Source organism: Pseudorca crassidens, chromosome 16 (genome assembly GCF_039906515.1).
Source record: "Pseudorca crassidens isolate mPseCra1 chromosome 16, mPseCra1.hap1, whole genome shotgun sequence".
Classification (NCBI taxonomy): Eukaryota; Metazoa; Chordata; class Mammalia; order Artiodactyla; family Delphinidae; genus Pseudorca; species Pseudorca crassidens.
In genome coordinates, this window is record NC_090311.1 from 9,496,383 (window position 1) to 9,515,865 (window position 19,483).

The 19,483-nt window shown below is 49.3% G+C and overlaps 1 protein-coding gene across 6 annotated transcripts in view; it reads right to left on the reverse strand.

Annotated features, from left to right (window-relative positions):
- Positions 1 to 2,522: 2,522 nt before the first annotated feature.
- BTBD16 (BTB domain containing 16) overlaps positions 2,523 to 19,483 on the reverse strand; it is a 42,946-nt gene continuing 25,985 nt past the window's right edge. For 2 of the 6 annotated variants that reach the window (XM_067709167.1, XM_067709166.1), the window contains exons 8-13: positions 17,671 to 17,762; positions 16,478 to 16,560; positions 14,750 to 14,827; positions 13,524 to 13,622; positions 11,951 to 12,089; positions 2,523 to 10,853 (exon numbers count right to left, since the gene is read on the reverse strand). In XM_067709167.1, the coding sequence (XP_067565268.1) occupies positions 10,723 to 10,853; positions 11,951 to 12,089; positions 13,524 to 13,622; positions 14,750 to 14,827; positions 16,478 to 16,560; positions 17,671 to 17,762 (622 nt within the window). In that variant the 3' untranslated portion in view covers positions 2,523 to 10,722. Of the gene's footprint in view, positions 10,854 to 11,950; positions 12,171 to 13,523; positions 13,623 to 14,749; positions 14,828 to 16,477; positions 16,561 to 17,670; positions 17,763 to 19,483 lie in introns of those variants that run through there. The other 4 variants (XM_067709168.1, XM_067709169.1, XM_067709171.1 and 1 more) reach the window with 4 other exon arrangements.

Sequence of the window (19,483 nt, forward strand, 5' to 3'; positions counted from 1 at the left end):
GCTCATCGCTGCTGGCAGGAAGAAAACCTGTGGCATCCACTGTAGAGAGCAATTTTATGTGATCGAACTGAAGTTGCACATGCCCTCGGACCCACCGATTTCATATGAAAATATATTTAAAATATGCATATTTTAAGGGGATCACACATGCTTTTAGAATTTTTGTTTTTCTAGTTATTGGTATATTTTGGAAATCTTGCCGCTAGAATGCTTCAACAATAGCTTCTCAATGATTGCATAGTGTACAGTATTCTAATTCCTACTGTTGGACAGCTAAGATCATGCTGACGTTCTGCACTATAAACAATGCTGCAAGGAACACCTTCGTAACTAAATCATTGGCTCTTTTCTGGATTTTGCTTTCACCAGTATAAATGCCTAAAGTGTATTTGTTCAATCAAAACAAAAGAGCATGTTTTTCAGTATTATTGCTGGGTAATAAGCTGCCCCAAAACTTAGTGGCTTAAAAAAACAATTATTGGGCTTCCCTGGTGGTGCAGTGGTTGAGAGTCCACCTGCCGATGCAGGGGACACGGGTTCGTGCCCCGGTACGGGCGGATCCCACATGCCGCGGAGCGGCTGGGCCCGTGAGCCATGGCCGCTGAGCCTGCGCGTCCGGAGCCTGTGCTCCGCCAAGGGAGAGGCCACAACAGTGAGAGGCCTGCGTACCACAAAAAAAAACAACAAAAAACCACAATTATTTCTCAAGGGATAGAGTGGGAGGTTGGGGTGAGCAGATGTAAGCTATTATATATGGAATGGATAAACAACAAGGTCCTACTGTATAGCATAGAGAACTATATTCAATATCCTATGATAAACCGTAATGGAAAAGAATAGTTAAGAAAAAGAATGTATATATATATATATATATATATATATATATATATATATACACACATATCTGAATCACTTTGCTGTATAGCAGAAATTAACACAACATTGTAAATCAACTATACTTCAATTTCTTAAAATTGATTAAAAAATTAATTATTTCTCATGATTCTGAGGGTTGGCTGGAGAAGTCCTTTTCGGTGGAATTTCCTTCTGGGGTCACTCACGTGGCTGTGTTCCTCTGGAGGGGGTACTAGGTTCCTTCTGGGGTCACTCACGTGGCTGTGCTCCTCTGGAGGGGGCACTAGGCTGGAAGGTTTCAGGCGGCCTCAGTCACAGGTCTGGCCATTGGTGCTGGTAGTTGGCCGAAACCTCAGTTCTTCACGTGGCCTCTCAGCCTCCAGCAGGCTAGCCCAGGCTGCAACGTGGTGTGGTCCCGGGGCTCCCAGAGGACAAGGGTGGTGGTGCAAGCCCATTATGGTCCAGACTCCTGAACCATAAGGGGTTCATGATGTTACTTCTGCCACATTCTATTGGCCAAAGCAAGGCCCAGGGCCAGCCCAGATTCAAGAGGGTGGAGAAATGGTCTCCATCTCTTGATGAGTGGAGCAGCGAGGCCAAGGGGCACAGACACAGGGAGGTGGGATTCACTGGGGCCGTTATTATAATGATATACCACAGTCGCTTACATCCTAAGCCCTTTTCTAAAGTGTTCCAAATTGTCCTCAGAAAGACAGTACCAATCTATACTGCCACCAGCCAGCGTCCTTTGGGAATATTTATTTTTTAAAAAACTGGGGCAACCACTTCTGGAAAAATGCACACAATCTGTGATAGAAGAGGAGGTTTCTGTCTCCTGAGTGGCCACAGTCATACCCCTGGGTGGTCACCTGGGGACCTGGCAGCACAGCCAACATTCACGCAGGGCAGTTGAGGGATGGTCATTCCCTTTGGGCAGAGCAGGAGCTGAGCTCCGTCTCTCCCAGTCTGTCTGTTTGGCCACCATCTCCATGGCTGTCACTCCTGCCCAAGCCCCCTCACCTCTCTCATATCACCACAAAAGCCTCTTAAATGTTAAGCCTCATTCCCACTCTGCCAGCCCCCCACTCCTTTGCCATGCATCGTTCAGAATGACTTTTTCAAAACACAGATTTGGTTTGCAAGTCCCCCCGATGTCCAATCCACCACGACTCCAGCTGTTTCTGCCTGCTCCCCTGCCTCTGGCCACTTGGCCTTCTTCCTCGTCTTCTAAAGGAGTCGGCTCCCCAGCTCACATTCTAGTCTGGACCGAATCTTCTCCTGATCTCCAACTTTTCCTTTTTTAAAAAACAGCTTTGGGACTTCCATGGTGGCACAGTGGTTAAGAATCCACCTGCCAACGCAGAGGACACGGGTTTGAGCCCTGGTCCGGGAAGATCCCACATGTCATGGAGCAACTAAGCCCGTGCGCCACAACTACTGAGACTGTGCTCTAGAGCTCGTGATCCACAACTCCTGAGCCCGAGTGCTGCAACTACTGAAGCCCGCATGCCTGGAGCCCGTGCTCCGCAACAAGAGAAGTCACCGCGATGAGAAGCCCACGTACCGCAACGAAGAGAAGCCCCTGCTTGCCGCAACTAGAGAAAGCCCACGTGCAGCAACGAAGACCCAACACAGGCAAAAATAAATAAATAAAGTAAATAAATGAAAAAAAAAGAAAAAAACAGCTTTGTTGAGATATAATCCATGTATCATACAACTCACCCATTTAAATGTCCAGTTCAATAGTTTTTTAGTATATTTACAGTTTTGCAACCATCACCATCAGTCAATGTAGAACATTTTCATCGTCTCAGACGGAAACCCTGTACCCTTTAGCTGTCACCCTCCCTCTCTCCCCAGCCTCTTCCTCCCTCCAGCCCTAAGCAACCACTAATCTACTTTCTGTCTCTGCATATTTTCCTGTTCTGGACATTTCACATGAAAGGGATCATATAATATGTGGCTTTTTGTGACTGGTTTCTTTCACTTAACGTCATGTTTTCGAGGTTCATCCACCTTATGGCATGTATTGCACTTCATTCCCTTTTACAGCTGAATAATATGCCATCGTATGGATCTACCACATTTTGTTTAACCATCTGTCAGCTGATAGACATTTGGGTTCTTTTCACCTTTTGGCTACTATGAATAGTGAACATTTGTGCCCACGTTTCTGTAGAGACACATGTCTTCGTGCGTCTTGGGTATATACTTGGTGGAATTGCTGGATCATATGGCAACTCTATGGTTAATCATTTGAGGAGCTGCCAGACTGTTTTCCGAAGTGGCTGTACCATTTCACAGCATATGAGGGTTCCGATTTCTCCATCCAAACCCATTTTAATTCCACTCATGAGAATTCCCTGGTGGTCCAGTGGTTAGGACTCTGCACTTCCATTGCAGGGGGCACAGGTACAATCCCTGGTTGAGGAAGTAAGATTCCACAAGCCACGTGGCACAGCGGAAAAAAAAAAAATCTCACTCATACTTCATGTCTCAGCTTAAGGGCTACTTCCGTGCAAAGACCCCTCCCTGGGCCTCGCATGCCCTCCTGGGCTCTAGGTCAGCTTCTTTGCTTTAAGCTTTCAAGCAACTGGGCTTCCTCGCTTCAGGGCGCTGAAGCATTGCTTAGTGCAATGATTCCATCAACACCTGTCTCTCTCCACACTGTGGGCTCCGTGAGGGCAGAGGCTGTCTGTGTTGTTCACCTTTGAAGCCCTAACCCACGCCTGGCCCACAGCAGCCAGCCGCCCATGAGAAATATGTAGAATGAATGTCAGGGCTGAAAGCGCAAAGGGCACATAACTCACTCAGAGTCACCAAGTGAGCTGTGGGAGCCTTGCGTCCTATTCCACCCTGTCCAATACGGTAGCCACCAGCCAAATGTGGCCAATGCCACTGAGAAGTTAAGTTGTTGATTTTATTTCACTTTAATAAATTGAAATTTAAATAACTGCCAGTGCAGGTAGGAGTGGGGTAACACTGGGACTCCTGATAGAGAGCTGAGTTCTGCTTCCCTGGCATTAGAACCTTCCTTTCCCCCAACATGCTTCTCCCTGCCCCTGAGGAGGTAGCCTTCGCCCAGCAGTCCAGGCAAACGTTTCTGGTGACTGCAGGCTGAGCCTCAGGCATGGCCACTGACGCTTCCTTCTCCGGGCCTTGGGGAGAGACTAAAAGACTCAGTACTCTGGAGGGTCTCTAGAAATTGGAAGGTCCCAGTCCTGTTCCGTGGTTGGTACCTTTGCTACCCTGTTCCTTCTACTTGCATTTATGGTGATTTAAATGTAAATACCTTAAGATGAAATAAACTTAAAAACTCAATTTCCTAGTCACACTAGCCACATTTCAGTGCTCTGTGGTTACATGGGGCTAGTGGCCACCATATTGGACAGGGTGGATATAGAACATTTCCATCACTGCCGAAAGTTCTACTGGATAGCACTGCCCTAGAGGTTTCCCTACAGAGGGTTCTCTCCTCTCTGTCTCCCACAGGATACTCCGTCCTCACTGCTTCTCAGCTCTCAAGGCCTCAGATCCTGTAGGCCAGCCTCCAACACATCCTATGCCATCCTCCTGTGTGCACATGGGGCTGGGACTTCCCCCACCCAGTTCCTGGGGAGCCCGTCTTTCTCCCCAGCAGCTTGGCAGGCCCCAGCACATCCCCTTCTCATCTTAGGCTTACAAGAGCAAAAATGTCCTCTCTCATCTGGTACTCTAGCCTCCAGGATTCCAAACCCTCTAAGGAAGAGTGAGGATAAAGCCCTTCTTGCTCTTCCCGATGAGCTCACAGGAAAATAAGACAGTTCATTTCTTCCCCAGGTCCTACTTTTCCTGGTCATAGGCACAGCCATTCACTTCTGTTCTTCTGCTCTCCTGGAATCAGAGGACTCAATGAATGATTGCAGCTGGGAACGTCTACCAAGAGTGCCTAGCTCGACCTTTCATTTTGCATAAGGGGAAGAAGGCCCAGAAGAGAAAAAGGACTTGCCCAAGATCACAGAGCATCCATCTTGACCTAATAAATACTGAATGACTACAAATAATGAGGAGGAACAGAGATAAATTGTATCAACCTCCTACTATGTGTTGGGTGCTTTACCAATCACACATCAACTTATTTAACACCACAGGTCTTATGGCCCACTTCAGATTAGACTCTGAGGTTCAGAGAGGTTAGGTGACTTGCCTAAAGCAACACAGCTAGTAAGGGACAGAGCTAGGACTCAAACCCTTGTCTTGCTACTTCATGACTTAAAAGAGTTGCCGGGCCATCTTTGTTGGAGGGGAGGGTCTGGGGAGGTGAGCCAGATGGTGGGTGATAGGAGAAGCAAACACAGAGAAGGTCATGGACATGGCACATAATATGTTAGGCTGACCAACACTCATGGTCACTGCTTTTGGCCTGGTGACTGTGGACTTTTTAAGTTCTAGTCTAAGAAGTTCTCACTTGTAAGGAGGGCTTGTAAGATCATCTTAAGAATTTTTGTCTCAAGACTTCTACTTCCCAGGTTCAGAGATTTTGTGATGTGAACACTGTAGATGTTTGAATGACCACAGTCTCATCTGGGATGTAAAAAAAGTTCACTTTGAACCACTAAGCAAGGAAGACCCTGCAAGATGAGCTTTTAAGTTGCAAATTTCTGCCACTGAAATTCTGGTTCCCAGTTTTGAGGCAGACCTCGCCCCCTAGTGGAAAGGGGTGGACTCTGCATTATAGTAAATGGTCCACCCACAGGAGGGTGCCTCCTTGAAGTTCTATATTTCATAATACAGGAAATTTGGTTTTAAAAATAAAATCATCCAGTGTGGTGAAATAGATTCACAGCTTTGTTGTTGTTATTGGATTTTTTTTTCACTGGAGAAGAAAGACAGTCGGGTATGTGGGGTACGGTGGGGACCCCTGCTATGGAATCAACATTTTCAGATCGATCTGAGTTGTTTCTGGGAGTGATCCCAGACCTCCCGCATCAGGACTTCCCCAAAGCCTGGGAGTTAAAGTGCAGGTTCCTGGGTGTTTCCTAGGCTGCAAAGTCAGCCTTCACAGCTGGGGGGCCAGGGGTCCATTTGCACCAGCAACCAGGAGATTCTGGTGAAGATTCAGTCCAAGAGTCCTGGACCTGGACATGAGCCTGTTCTCAGCTGTTTCAGCTTCACCTGTACCATTTCCCAGCAACCCTCCACCTGCAAGGACACTGCTCATCCTCCATGGCCCATTTACCTGCCACCTCCTCAGTGAGACCACCCTTGCCCTGTCCCAATGCCCCCAGCGGAATCAAATGTGATTTCCCATGTGAAGGCACCCTGCCCAGCACGGCCCAGCATGCCCAGATGCTCCGCACACAGTTCTGTCGGGCATGTAGTAGGTGTTCAATAAATACTTGAATTAAGCACCTTAAAACTTTTCCCCTCGGGACTTCCCTGGTGGTGCAGCGGTTAAGAATCCGCCTGCCAATGCCGGGGACACGGGTTCGAGCCCTGGTCTGGGAAGATCCCACATGCCGCGGAGCAACAAAGCCCGTGCACCACAACTACTAAGCCCGCGCGCCTAGAGCCCGTGAGCCGCAACTACTGAGCCCACGTGCCTAGAGCCTGTGCTCCGCAAAGAGAGGAGCCACCGCAATGAGAAGCCTGCGCACCGCAATGAGGAGTAGCCCCTGCTCGCCACAACTAGAGAAAGCTCGCGCACAGCAACAAAAACCCAATGCAGCCAAATAAATAAATAAATAAGTAAACTTTTCCCCTCTTCTCAGTGGCCTGTGGAGGGAAATGGAAACAGGTGAGCCCTGTGGCCAGGCCCGTGGTGGCCCCGGCTCTGCCACTCTGAGGAACCTGGATGTACAACTTCCTTATTCTCTGAAGCTCAGCTGCTGCTCTTTTAAAAAATTTAATTAATTAATTAATTAATTATTTTTGGCTGCGTTGGGTCTTTGCTGCTGTGCGCAGGCTTTCTCTAGTTGCGGCGAGCGGGGGCTACTCTTCGTTGTGGTGCTCGGGCTTCTCATTGCGGTGGCTTCTCTTGTTGTGGAGCACGGGCTCCAGGCGCGTGGGCTTCATTCGTTGTGGCACATGGGCTCAGTAGTTGTGGCTCACAGGTTTAGTTGCTCCGCAGCATGTGGGATCTTCCTGGACCAGGGCTTGAACCCATGTCCTCTGCATTGGCCGGCGGATTCTTAACCACTGCGCCAGCAGGGAAGCCCTCAGCTGCCACTCTTACTGACGTGGAAAATACACCTACATCACGGGGAGGGGGGGCAGTTGGGAGGATTCAGTGAGAGGGTGGGCGTCAAGTGTAACATCTTTAAACCAGAATTGTCACTCCAGCTCCCTGGGCCTGATTCCCCGCTCTTACAGTGAGGAGGTAGAAATGACATCATCTCCTGTCCCTGATGCCCCGAGTCCTTCTGCCTCAGGTGCCTCCATTCTCTGGCCCTTGAGGCAGGGGACGCAGCCCGGCCCGTCAGGCCCTTACTCCATCCTTTCTGGGGTTGCCTTTCTCCTACATCCCTGCCTTTTGGACCCTCACAGTGTGACTGGTCACCTTAGGGAGGCCTTTTTGGAATTGCTGTTCCGCGAGGTTTTCCCAATCCTGCAGACTCCGGGAGCTTGACATTGCATATTCCAAATAGCTGAGCCAGGACAGTGGTTTCCCATAGAAAGTGGACAGTCGTTCATGTTTCAGCAGCGCTTCCAAACAGCTTCTTCTCTCTTGGACATCTACGGACTTGCTTTTCAGAAGTTTTCCATTCTTATCCTCCCCATTATCCCCCAGGACCCTGGTGAATGCCACAAGGCTGCTCTTTCTCCAGAGCCAGTGAGTCGAGCCGCACCCCGACATCTGCCCAGGGGCTGCTTACCGAGGGGCTGTTACACGACTCATGGCCGCAGGGATCATAGTCCCGAGGGAGGCCGAGGGGCTGCCTTATCCCCTTTTTATAGACAAGGAAGCACAGTTCACAGAGAGGAAATGACAAGTGACTTTTCCGACTTAGCACCATAAGTTTGGAGGCAAGGCAAATTCATCACCGCCTTCTTCTCCCAAGGCTGTGCTTCTCTGTTAAAGAAATCATCTATCTGGAGAGAGGAAAAAAATCAGCTTCTAAGGAAAAACACATTGCATAATCCCATTTTGAATGGGAAGAAAACTCCAAGTGCATCTAAAGGTAATTCGGGAAGGTCACCTGCCAAACTTCTGAATGATGGGAGTCCCACTGGATTTTACTGTCTTCTTTGAATTTTCTCATTTTTCTTCAACAAGCTTGTTATTATACAGAAGTAACATTTCGTGTTATAAAAGGGGAAACGATCCTTATTTGCACACAAACTACTGCTCCCTACGAAGACGTGGATGAATCTCTTAAACGTGATGTTGAACCAAAGGATGCAGGCATGGAAGAGAACAGGCTGCACGACTCTCTTCATTCAATATTCAAACTAAATGGCCGTTGTAACGAATGTGATAGTCAGATAGCGTTTACCTTCGAGGAACAGTGACTGGGAGGAAGTACAAGGAGGGGGGGGGCATCTGGGGTGGTGATCGTGCACTTTCTGGTTTTGATCTGGGCGCTGGAATATGGGGGTGTTCATCTGTGGTAATTCATCAACCTACGTCACAGATTTTTGGCACTGATTTTGATTTTTTTAAGATAGTCCACTAAAATACTATTAATCTGAATGACGGTGTATTTTGACACAAGGAGAGTGTCTCACCTGCCTTGCCCTGACCCGGCCCTGCAGGGGTGGGAGGAATAATCGAGGCTGTTTTCCAACAGCCTATGCACTGGGTCACACCTGCCAACCCCTCAGAACCCTTTATATCAGGGACTTGTCTGGAAAGCCTAAAATACTCCAGGGATTTCAAACAGAATAAATATAATAGAGAACAGATCACACAGATGAAGGAAGACCTGAGAAGGCAAACAGGAGAATGAGGCACCCAGAGACCGGCAGGAAGTCTTCACCGGCCTGGAGCTGCAGGGGTACACAGATGAGGAGGCGTCACCAGAACAGAAGCAGAAGCAGGGCCACCTGATGGGTCTGGAACCACGCCAGGAGGCTGCCAGGTAGGAGCTGGGACAGCAGAGCAGAGCTGGAGCCATAGGGGAGACACAGCCACTGCTGGAAAATGCCTTCTGCAGCCGAGAGGGTGAGAAGTCCCCTGGCTCCCCTCAGTCTCTTATTCTCCAAGCTCCCATCGCCACTTCCTGTTGGCTGGGCCTGGCCAGGTGCAAGCTAGGGAACAGAACTTGCAGGATGGGGGCCAGGACAGACCCAACTCCCAGTTCGTTTGTCCAATTCTTCCACTGGTTCCCCTTCTCACCTTCCCACCAGCCTTCCTCTCTGCCAGCTCACTCTGCCCAGGGCATCAGTCCTCTGCTGGGAAGGCGGCTCCCTTAGCCCATGTCTGATTCTACGGTGATCATCAGACTAAATTTACCCACTTGTTGTCTATACGGCATCAGCTGATGCTCCATCACTTTCCCAAAGACACCGGTTAACAGGCTGTGGTGGACACACCCTAAATCATCACACACCTTGTATAATCCTCTCCCCTTGAGTGTGGGTAGAACATATGACTTACTTCTAGCGCCGAGAACATGGCCAAGGTGATGCTATGTCACTCCCAAGATTACCTTGCGGTACGCACGGCTCTGTCTTAGCAGTCGACAGTGAGAGAGACTCTCCTGCTGGCCTTGAAGGACACACAGCCATGCTCCGAAATGTCTGTAGAGAGCACCATGTGGCAGGGAAGTACAGGGGCCTCTAGAACATGGGTGGTCTTCTCTCGACAGCCGGTAAGCAGTCAGGCCCTCAGTCATACAGCTGCAAGGAAATGAATCTGCCAGCAACCTCATGAGCTTGGACGTGGGTTCTCCCCACTTGTGTCTTCAGATGAGAACACAGCCAGCTGCCACTGGATTGTAGACTTGACCCTGGGCAGGGGACCCAGCAAGGCTGCTTGGACTCCTGACCCACAACAACTGTGAAATAAGTATGTGTTGTTTAAGCCGCTAAACTTTTGGTACTCTGCTACACTGCAACAGAAAACTAATCCACACGGTGGGAAAACAGACTCTCTTGCCTTGCTTTTTCCAAAACCTAAAGTTCCATTTAAAAAGGTGGGACAGTAAATAAGTCATGCCATACCTTATAACTGTTTACTTCCCTTCCTACCTCTTGTTCTGGCTGAGCCAAAACTGCCAGGGACAATGGCAAGGTGTGTTGTTCTGTGTGGCAAGCAGAGATGTATCACAAAAAGGGGAACCTTGGCGCTTCCAGTTGGAGTATGTTGTTACTGTTGATGCCCCCATAGGAGTGCTTCCGAGAGTGCATCAAGTTAGGGCTGGACTCAGGGAGCTTCGGGGTCAATGACGGCAATGGACTCATGGCTCTGATACTTTCCATCCTCCAACGATACAAATGGGAGTGCTATGGTCTGTATGTGTCTCCCCAGACTTCATATGTTGAATTCTAACCCCCAAAGGTAATGTCATTAGGAGGTGGGGCCTTTGGGAGGTGATTAGGTCATGAGGGAAAGGCAGGGCCTTCGTAAACTGGATTAGTGCCCTTATTAAAAGAGGCCCCAGGGAGCTCCCTGCCCCCTCCACCATGTGAGGACACAGCGAGAAGAAGCCGTCTATGAACCAGAAAGCAGGTTCTCATCAGACACCACGTGGAATCTGCTGGCACCTTGATCTTGGACTTCCAGCCTCCAGAACTGTGAGTAACAAATTTCTGTTGTTTATAAGCGCCCAGTCTGTGGTGTTTTGTTATAGCAGCCCAACAGACCAAGACAGTGGGCCAAAGTTCTGAGACCATTACTAACTCGGAGAGTCAGCTGAATACTTGAGCAGTCCCTTTCATGTCTTTTTATTTCCTTTTACATGGACCAGTGGAAGAAAAAAAAATCCCATAGATTCTTCTGAAAACCGTTAAGATAATGAGAAGATGAATGAAAAACTTGCATAGATTGGGATGCCCACAGTTTGGATTTTCAAGGCCTAAAAGATGAAACAAAACAAAGCAAACGGGACTTTCAGGATAAACGCAATCATCCTCTAGAAGGGGAAAGAGGAAGGCCTGGCAATTGTATAAGATGCTGCTTCTCAACTCTGGATGTACATTAAGAATCATGTAGGGAAGGTTTTTAAAATAAACCTTAAAAAAATTAAATATAACTTAAATACAATAAAGTGCCCCAATCCTAAGGATACAGCTTGATGGATTTTCACAAGTAAGCACTCCTGTGTGACCACCACCCTGATCATGATAAAGAACATTTCAGGTACCTCTGAAATCTCCTTCCCATCCCCTCCTGGTCAGTATCCCAGCCTCCCCCACTCCGACCTCCACAAGGAAATTGCTATTCTGATTTCTAACACCATAGAGAATAACTAGAGGAGCTTTAAAAAATACTGATGCCTGGGTCCCACCACGGAATATCTGGTCTTATCTGGGTGGCTCTCGGGCCTGGGAAGTTTGCAAAGGGCCAGGTGATTCTGATGTGCAGACAGGACTGAGAATTACTCACTGGTTTAAGGTCAAGTCCCATTTCCTGCAGGGCCGCGAGGGCTTAAATTCACAGACCAAAGAGCTCCTCCCAGCACTGCAGACAGGCTCTCTAGCAATTTCTGGATTGCAGCCGTCAGGAGCCAAGCCAGGTACTGAATCTACCGGGATGCTGCGGTGGCCCACTGAGGCAGATGACCTCAGTTCTCCTTGCACGAGCCAGGGGCGGGTGGGCTGGGCCATGGATTTTGGTGGAAGGTGATGTCCCGGCAAGAAAGGTGGTGTTGGCAGCAAATACGCTCCACCAGACATTCCACCTCTCCCTAAAAGTCCCCTTCGATGTTTATAAAATGATTCGGGTGTGACCCAAATCAGGCAGTCTGGTTTGGCTTATCGTTTTCAGTATGCCCAGATTTCATCCTACAACGTTTTTCTTTAGCATTATTTGGGGCTGTGAAAATCCTTAAGAAACTGAGCAAATTTCCCCCCGTAGATCGCTGGAGCTATAAAGTCAGTGATCCCCAAAACTGTGTGGAGGAGAGAACGAGCAAAAGAGCAATCAAAGAGAAAAGAAAAGATAAGCACTCACGTGACTTTTGCAGGATGACTTGACCAACCCAAACTTTTGCTTGATCTGGTTCGTCGTGAACTCTTGCCACTTGCCGTCCACCAGGGTCTGGGCTCTGATCTCGTACGTCACCAAGCGCTCTGCTCTCAGGCTGATGGGGCTGTGTTCATAGACGGAGGAGGCAAATTCCAAGTTGGTGTGCCTTATTCTCTGCAAGGAGGGTGACCCACCTTAGGTGGAACTGAAACCAGGGTGACCCGGAGTTAGCGAAACGTGGTCCCTGTCACATCGGCCCTCCTGTCTGATGTGTACAGGGCGGGAGGGTTTCCTCATGGCCCCATTTCCTACATGCAGCTGCTGCTGAATCAGTTGGCATTTGAACCCTCACCATGAGCAAACCACTGGCCAACGGACTGGGGTTTGGCCAACTCAGGAAAGCACCATGAAGTCAATCTATATTGAACGGGAAGGTCTTCACATCGCTTTGCCAAAGTGTAAAAAACCAACATAGCATTCATATGAGCACTTCGACTCCTGTTGTTACATAATTCATCTCTTCCATCCAGTAAAATCCATTACGTAGGGAAATGCATGAGTCACTGAAGGCCAAGGACTGGCCTAAAGAAGAGATGTGACTCGCTCAAGGACACATAAAGAGGTAGTGGCCAAGCTGGACGAAACCCCAGGTTTCTCATTCATGCATTCATTCATTTATCCACCCATAATACAAACATACCACCCCTACGTTCCTGTTCTGTGATTGGCGGTGGTAATAAAAAGATATGGTGATATTAAAGACATGGTTTCTCAAGGAGCTTAAAGTTTTGGAGACTTATAATGAAACCCCAAGTGGAAGGTAGGGGTCCACCATCATGGCTGTCACCATCATCATCAGGGCCCTGTTCCAAGCCCTTTGCACAAGTTAACACATTTAATACTCACAGCAACCTAGGAAGGTAGGTCTTATTACCTTTTCCAACTTAAAGGTCAGAAAGTGGACACAGGGAGGCTCCTGGGATCACCAAGATCAAACGGCTCACCAGGTGGTTTGAATTCAGACTCTACTCTGAAACCCAGCTCTCCTGCCTCTCCTGAAAGTCCAGCAGGAGCATGGAGGTGAAGGCATCCACCCTCCTGACTCTTCCAGCGTCCTGTTCACAGCCTCCGCTTTGCCCCCCTAGAGAACACCATTCCCTCTGCCTTTACGGGCATGTGCGTTACCTCCACAGAAGAACGGCCATCTGTAAAGCATCCCCCAGCATGTACAAACTGAAAATGAATTGAGCCCCACACGTGGCTCCAGAGGACTATCATTTGACCTTGGCCTTACAGCAGAGGCCATACAAACACGAAGACACTCCGCTTTGAGATCCTCGTCTATTGAGTGGGTTAAGAGCAGCAGCCTCACAACGTTGCTGCAAAAGTCAAATGACATCACGACCATGAGGAGGATTGGCACCAGGCTTACAACACGTTTTACAAATGAATGCGTGACTCATGTTTAATCAATTATTATTAATTCCATATGAATTGCTTCTGAATCTCAAAGGCTGTTTCAGAGACATAGCTCTCCTGTGCTCTCTGTCCTTCTTACCTGCATATGAAAACTATATGAAGTAGCATCATGTTTGATTCCCTTTATCTCAAAGAAGAATCCATACATGGCAATCACTTTTGAATGTGCAGTATACTCCTAAGTGGGGAAAGACAAGCAACAAGGTGACGGGGTAAAAACCTTCAGTAGTCACAGGCAAGAGAACATAGCAAGACCGATTCTAGCTACAACTACTAAAGTGACTAAGTTGTGACTTAAAACACAACAGCAATGTTAGCCTGGGAAACAAAAGAAGAGACAAACTGTAGCGACTTTACAAATCCTGATAGGTTGGCACTCAGTGGCAATACTATTTGCTCTGCATGCCCCCCTTAGTGGGGAGAAGAATGAGTTAGGCATATTCTTAGATGACCTGTGGTCTGCAGACCTTTGGAACAAAGCATTTTGCTCCAATCTGATGGGCCTAAGAGACCCGCCATGCCCACGGTATCGCAGGGTGTCCCGGCCGCTGTGGTCTGCAATCTGTCCACTTGGGCAGGTCCCTGCAAGCACAGCCCATCCAGGCCTGACCCAGAGGGGAGTCTCTGATGATAGACTCAGGGCCCCAAACCCGTAAAACATGAATTCTTTTGAGATCACTACTGGGGTGGCTTTAGTGATGTTGGAGGATCGCAGCCATTGCTTGGAGAATTGTACCTATCGAGGGAGCCCAAGACAGAGGGCAGCCACCAGCCGCTCAGGCTCCCCTGGTGACTGAGCGCCCAGAGGTTTTGCAGCCGAGCTCCCTAACTCATTGCCGCTTTGATTCTGGGCTCCATCTAAAGAGCTGCTCAGAACAGTCGCCCCTGCAACCTTAACCATGGGCTCAGAGTGGAATCTCTTCTTGGGCAGTTGGCAGCTCACCATGTTTGTGGGGAAGAGGATGACCAACTCTCCCAGTTTGCCCAGGCCTTTCCTGGTTTTAGAACAGAAAGGTCCTGCATCCCCAGGAAACACCTCCAACCCTGGAAAGCTGAGACATTTGGGTACCCTCATGGGAATCGTAGATGTGCCCATCAAGTGACTGAATGGCCTGTCGCAGGGCCCCGTCTGTGCATTTTCCTTCTAAGGGGGTGGCAAGTGTGCAGGAGAGACCCCTATGATTCCCTCTTCTGCCCCGGCCTTCCTACCAGACGGCGGAAGTGAGCACGGCCATTGTACAAAGGTCTCTCACCAAGCACGGGAAGGGATGTTTCTTCCCCTGGCTCGGGCCCAGTGGTCAGTACCTGGTTAAAGAGCAGCCCGAATCTCACCCCCTGGGTGGTAAGATCTTTCGCGTGGGCCATGTCGCCCCCATTCTCCAGCTGAAAGGAAAACACACACCACTTACCAGCAGCCCGACCCCCCAACATCACCTTCACTACATTGATCCCTACAACCCCCATCGTGCTCGAAAGAGTTCTGTCTCTGGAGCCTATGCTCACCCATGAATCCAGTCCACAGTATTTACTGAAAACCTACTAGCCAGGTACCATGCTCGATGCTCTCAGAAGATGCAAAGATGAGAACAAGAAAAATGCCCCAGCATTTTTTTCTTACTTGAGAAATAAAATGTGTACATCAGGAGCCCGATTACAAGGCAGAGAATATTCATGGCTGTTAAGTCAAGAGCAAGTACGGCCCCATAGGGCAGGCTCCACGTGAGGGCGGGGGCCTGGAGGGAGCAAATTTCAGGAGGATGACATTGGTGGCGGGGGGCAAAAGGAAGGAGGTGGGCAAGGCCAGAGGGACATGAAAAGGGAGGTGGGGGACTTCCTGAGGTGTCCAGCCCCAGCCCCGAGACTGTCCCCTCTCTCTCTGTTGCCCCTCCCACCCTCTGCTCTGTTAGAACACAATTTTGAGTTATGTCCCAGAGAAGCACAGTTCCATGGAGCGGTTATCTACTGCGTACGGGGCACCGAGCCCTGTGGTTTGCACATTACAATAGGTATTTGTTGAGCTGAATTTAATTTCAACCAGTGACTCATAAATCTTCAGAATTCAAACACTGCCCCACTTCATCTCTGAAAATGCATGATTGGAAACACATAAGAAGCACAACCGTTTGCACAGACAATTCACAAAGGGGGAAATGCCACGTGGACAAATATTCATATTTACTAGTAATAAAGGGAATGCATATCCAAAAATGAGACGCCATTGTTCACTTCACAATTGACACAAGTGATCTGAAAGGAAAATGCTCTATGTTGCTGAGCTTGTTCAAAGAAAGGCACCTCGTTTATCACTGGGGAAGGAGTAGTTTGGTTCAAATTTTGCTAATATGTATCAAGAACAAAAGTGCACATTCCTTTTGGGGCCAGTATTTTCTACTCTTCAGATTCTCCTATAAGAATAATTCTAAGTATAGTAAAATAAACCATTATGTGCAAATGCATTCACCATGCAGCCTACTTATAATAGATAGCAGTTAGAAACACCACGACTTTTCTACAATAAAGGAAAGGCCAAGTAGCACTGTTTGTAGCATATCCTCTTGGTGGAAGAGTTTGCAGCCAGTAAAAATGGTGATAAGAAACACATTTCATTGAGTGTATTTTTTTTAAAAAAGACCTGAAGGCAATAAAATGCAATAAGATGTTTGCGATGGTTGTTTGGGGAGTGATGGGTCTGAAAGTATGTGTCCTCTTTCTTTCAGTTTCTCTGAATTTTGAAAAGTTTCAATAATAAGCACCTGACATTTGTATCTGTGAGGGGACTCTGTTTGCAGGGCTGTGTGGCCAATTGTCCCCAACTCTCCGGGTCAACAGGACAGATGTTCTAAACACCTGGGCTCCAAGGCGGGGCCTCCTCTCTCCTCCCCTCCAGGCTTGGCTCTTCCCACTTCCCCTGGGGAAGGATCCAGATACTTCCCCACCTCAGAGGCCCAGAGGTTCCAAATGCAAAACACATCTCCGGAAAAAGCAAAGGCAATAAATTTCGATAACTGTTTCTGCGCTGAGCTGGCGACTCACCGCGAGGTAATGGTTGGCTATAACCCGGACGAGCCAGGATTCAGGGAAGAAGTTAATGTGCCTTAGCTCCTCCAGATCCTTGCCTGGAAGAAGCACAAAGGGGACATTCTTACGGATTTATTCATAAGAGAACTGCAAAAACCTCATTTACGGAGGGACAAAGGAGGAAGTTGGGAGCTGAGGACTGGCGGGCATTCCCGGGCCCCAGGAATCGTTAGATGTGTGGAACCCAAGTGAGACGTCCCATGGCCCTTTCCCCCAAAGGGTCCACAGCCCCCGGCCACAATCCTGCCCAAGGAGGGAGGGTTGAGATCTGATAAACAGTGTCTTTGGAGTGCCTAGAAGCAATTTGGACAAACTCTCTGGGCTCCATCAACCATTTGTGGGTTTTGGAGCTACTCATTCTATCTGGATAACTGGAAATGGCTTTGAAAAAGTTCTCAAATATCCTTTCAGAGGCAAAGCTCTCACTGGTGGCCACCTGGGCTGCCCCAAACACACTCCCCAAGAGTTCTCTCTCTTTCCAAGTCACAGCTGCCTTGTTCTGGGCCCAGAGCACGAGGAAACTCAAGCCTGGAGCACAGACCCACAGTTTTCTCCCAGACTGCCGAGTAAGCAAGCGGCCCAGAGGCGACGCCACTCTAAGAGGCAGGGCGTGTGGTTAGATGGCGACACGCAGCCCTGGGCGCTGAGTGCACTTTCATCATCGGTAAGCCCCTTCCATTCATCGTCATGTTTGACAGGAGCTCTGATTATCCCCATTTTACAGACAAGGAAACTGAGACCGGGCAGCCAACTGACTTTCCTAAAGTCACACACCTTGGAAATGACAAAGCCAGATCTCAGCTGATTCCTTTAGTTTTTTGTTTTTTTTGTTTTTTTGTTTTTTTTGCGGTATGCGGGCCTCTCACTGCCGTGGCCTCTCCCGCTGCGGAGCACAGGCTCCGGACGCACAGGCCCAGCAGCCATGGCCCACGGGCCCAGCCGCTCCACGGCACGCGGGATCCTCCCAGACCGGGGCACGAACCCGCGTCCCCCGCATCAGCAGGCGGACTCCCAACCACTGCGCCACCAGGGAAGCCCTCAGCTGATTCCTTTGGAAACGTCTGGTGGGGCTTCCTCAGGAGTGGCTGAGGGGTGTGGCAGGTCCCCAACAGCCTCCCCTGGATGCGCTCCCACGGGCTGGGGCTTACCTTTGGTGATGCCGTGCAGACGCAGGCAAAGGAAGAGCGGCATCCAGTTCTGTCCCACATCCCGGTCCAGAAAGCAACACTTCTTGGGGAAGCTTAGCAAGGTGCAAAGAGGAATAAAAGGCCTTCAGAACCCTCCTTTCTGGAACTGGCTGGGGCTCGTGAAAGTCATGTCAGAGACCAGCAGTTTCACCAGCCAGGGGTAGATGGAGCCTGGTTCTCTCTGGATGGGTGGGGAGTGTGGAAGCAGAGGGGGGCTGCCCCCCGAGATTGTAATGAGACAAAGGGTTATCTTCCCCTTGCATCTACCGCATAGTAGGTGCCCGACAAATGCTCATTAAATGATGATGGGAACGCATAACGGTACAGAGGATTTCAGGATACGTTTTCTCACTTGAGTCTCACAAACTTCTCAAGGGGCAGACAGGACAAGTATCATCGGCTCCATTTTACAGATGGAAAAACAACGGCTCAGCCAGGACTTGAACCCAGGGTTTCTGATTCCCCCTCTACACATGCTGCCCTTTGAGTAAGTGGCCAGTGTAGGCACTTCCAAAGCACTTTCTGGTAGAATCAAGAAGAAAGAAAGGTCGGATGAGTGGGTAACTCGTTTTAGCAGCTGGTTCCAGGATCAGTTCTGGACAGTGTTAATACTAAACTCTGGTTAATTTCCACACGTGGCTGAGGTCAGGGCTGGGTTGAAATCACATTCCCCTTGAGAAGACATGTACACACAGGCACACATCCAGTCTTGTTTTGAAACAACTTGCTGCATAAAATGGTCACTTTTGACAAATGGGGACGACAGGGGATAATTTTTCCAATGACTTTGGAAACACAAAGTCATTCCCTCAAGTCAGATCCTGTATGAGATTGGCCAAAGGCACTTTTAGAATATTTTTCCATGAATCAAGAGTGATGTCCAAATCACACCCTGTCCCAGCCAGACTGAACACTCCATTGGCCCCGTGTCCTGCCTCTGCGGGGGGTGCCCACCAACCTGCCTGGGGGCCATTTGTTTTCACAAGATCTGGGAATTCCTGAGACTCTCCAACTCTTCCTCGTGGCAGTGGTCCCAGGAAAGAAGTTTAAGGATTCTGAGGCGTTGTGAGAGGGGAGAGGGGCGCGAAGACAAATGAGCGAATTCAAATTCAATGATTATTTATTAGAATCCACTGGGGAGCTGTCTCTGGGGGTGGACGGACCAGGCGTAAATAAAGGAGGGCTGGGCTATTGATCCTGGATCCAGCCCTCCATTACCCAGGGCAGGTGGAGCTGGGCTAGTGTGGGCCGTGCCAGTGCCCTGAGAAACACGGATCTCTCAGCTGGACAAATAACGCTCGCTTGACTCCTTTCCCAGACATGAATGCCTCCTCCTTCCCTGCCTCTCTCTCACCATTTAGCGGAAGAATCGGCTAGGTGGCATCATGGCGGGCGCAGGCGTCAAGGAAGAAAGAAGGGGCTGAGCTGACGCAGAACCCCCAGCCCAGCTGCATGCTCTGGGGAACGAGCCCGGACCCTCGGCAAGGGCTCCCACAGCCCGGAGTGGCCCCTGAGGAGAGAGAACTTGCCGGAGCTGCAGGTTAATACAATTTCAGCCCAGGAGGGAAAGGACCATCTAGAGGACAGATTCCCCCTCCAGCTCAGAAGCCCTCAGGTGCCAACTCCACAGCTTTGTGGGAAGGATGCTGGGAGAGTAGGAGGGACCCAAGGCCCCCGAGTCTCCCTATGAGAGGCACTCAGCCAGATGACCGTCAGCCAGGACCTCTCCAGACAGACATTCTCCCCGAGAAGTTTCTGAATGAGCTTTGCTGAG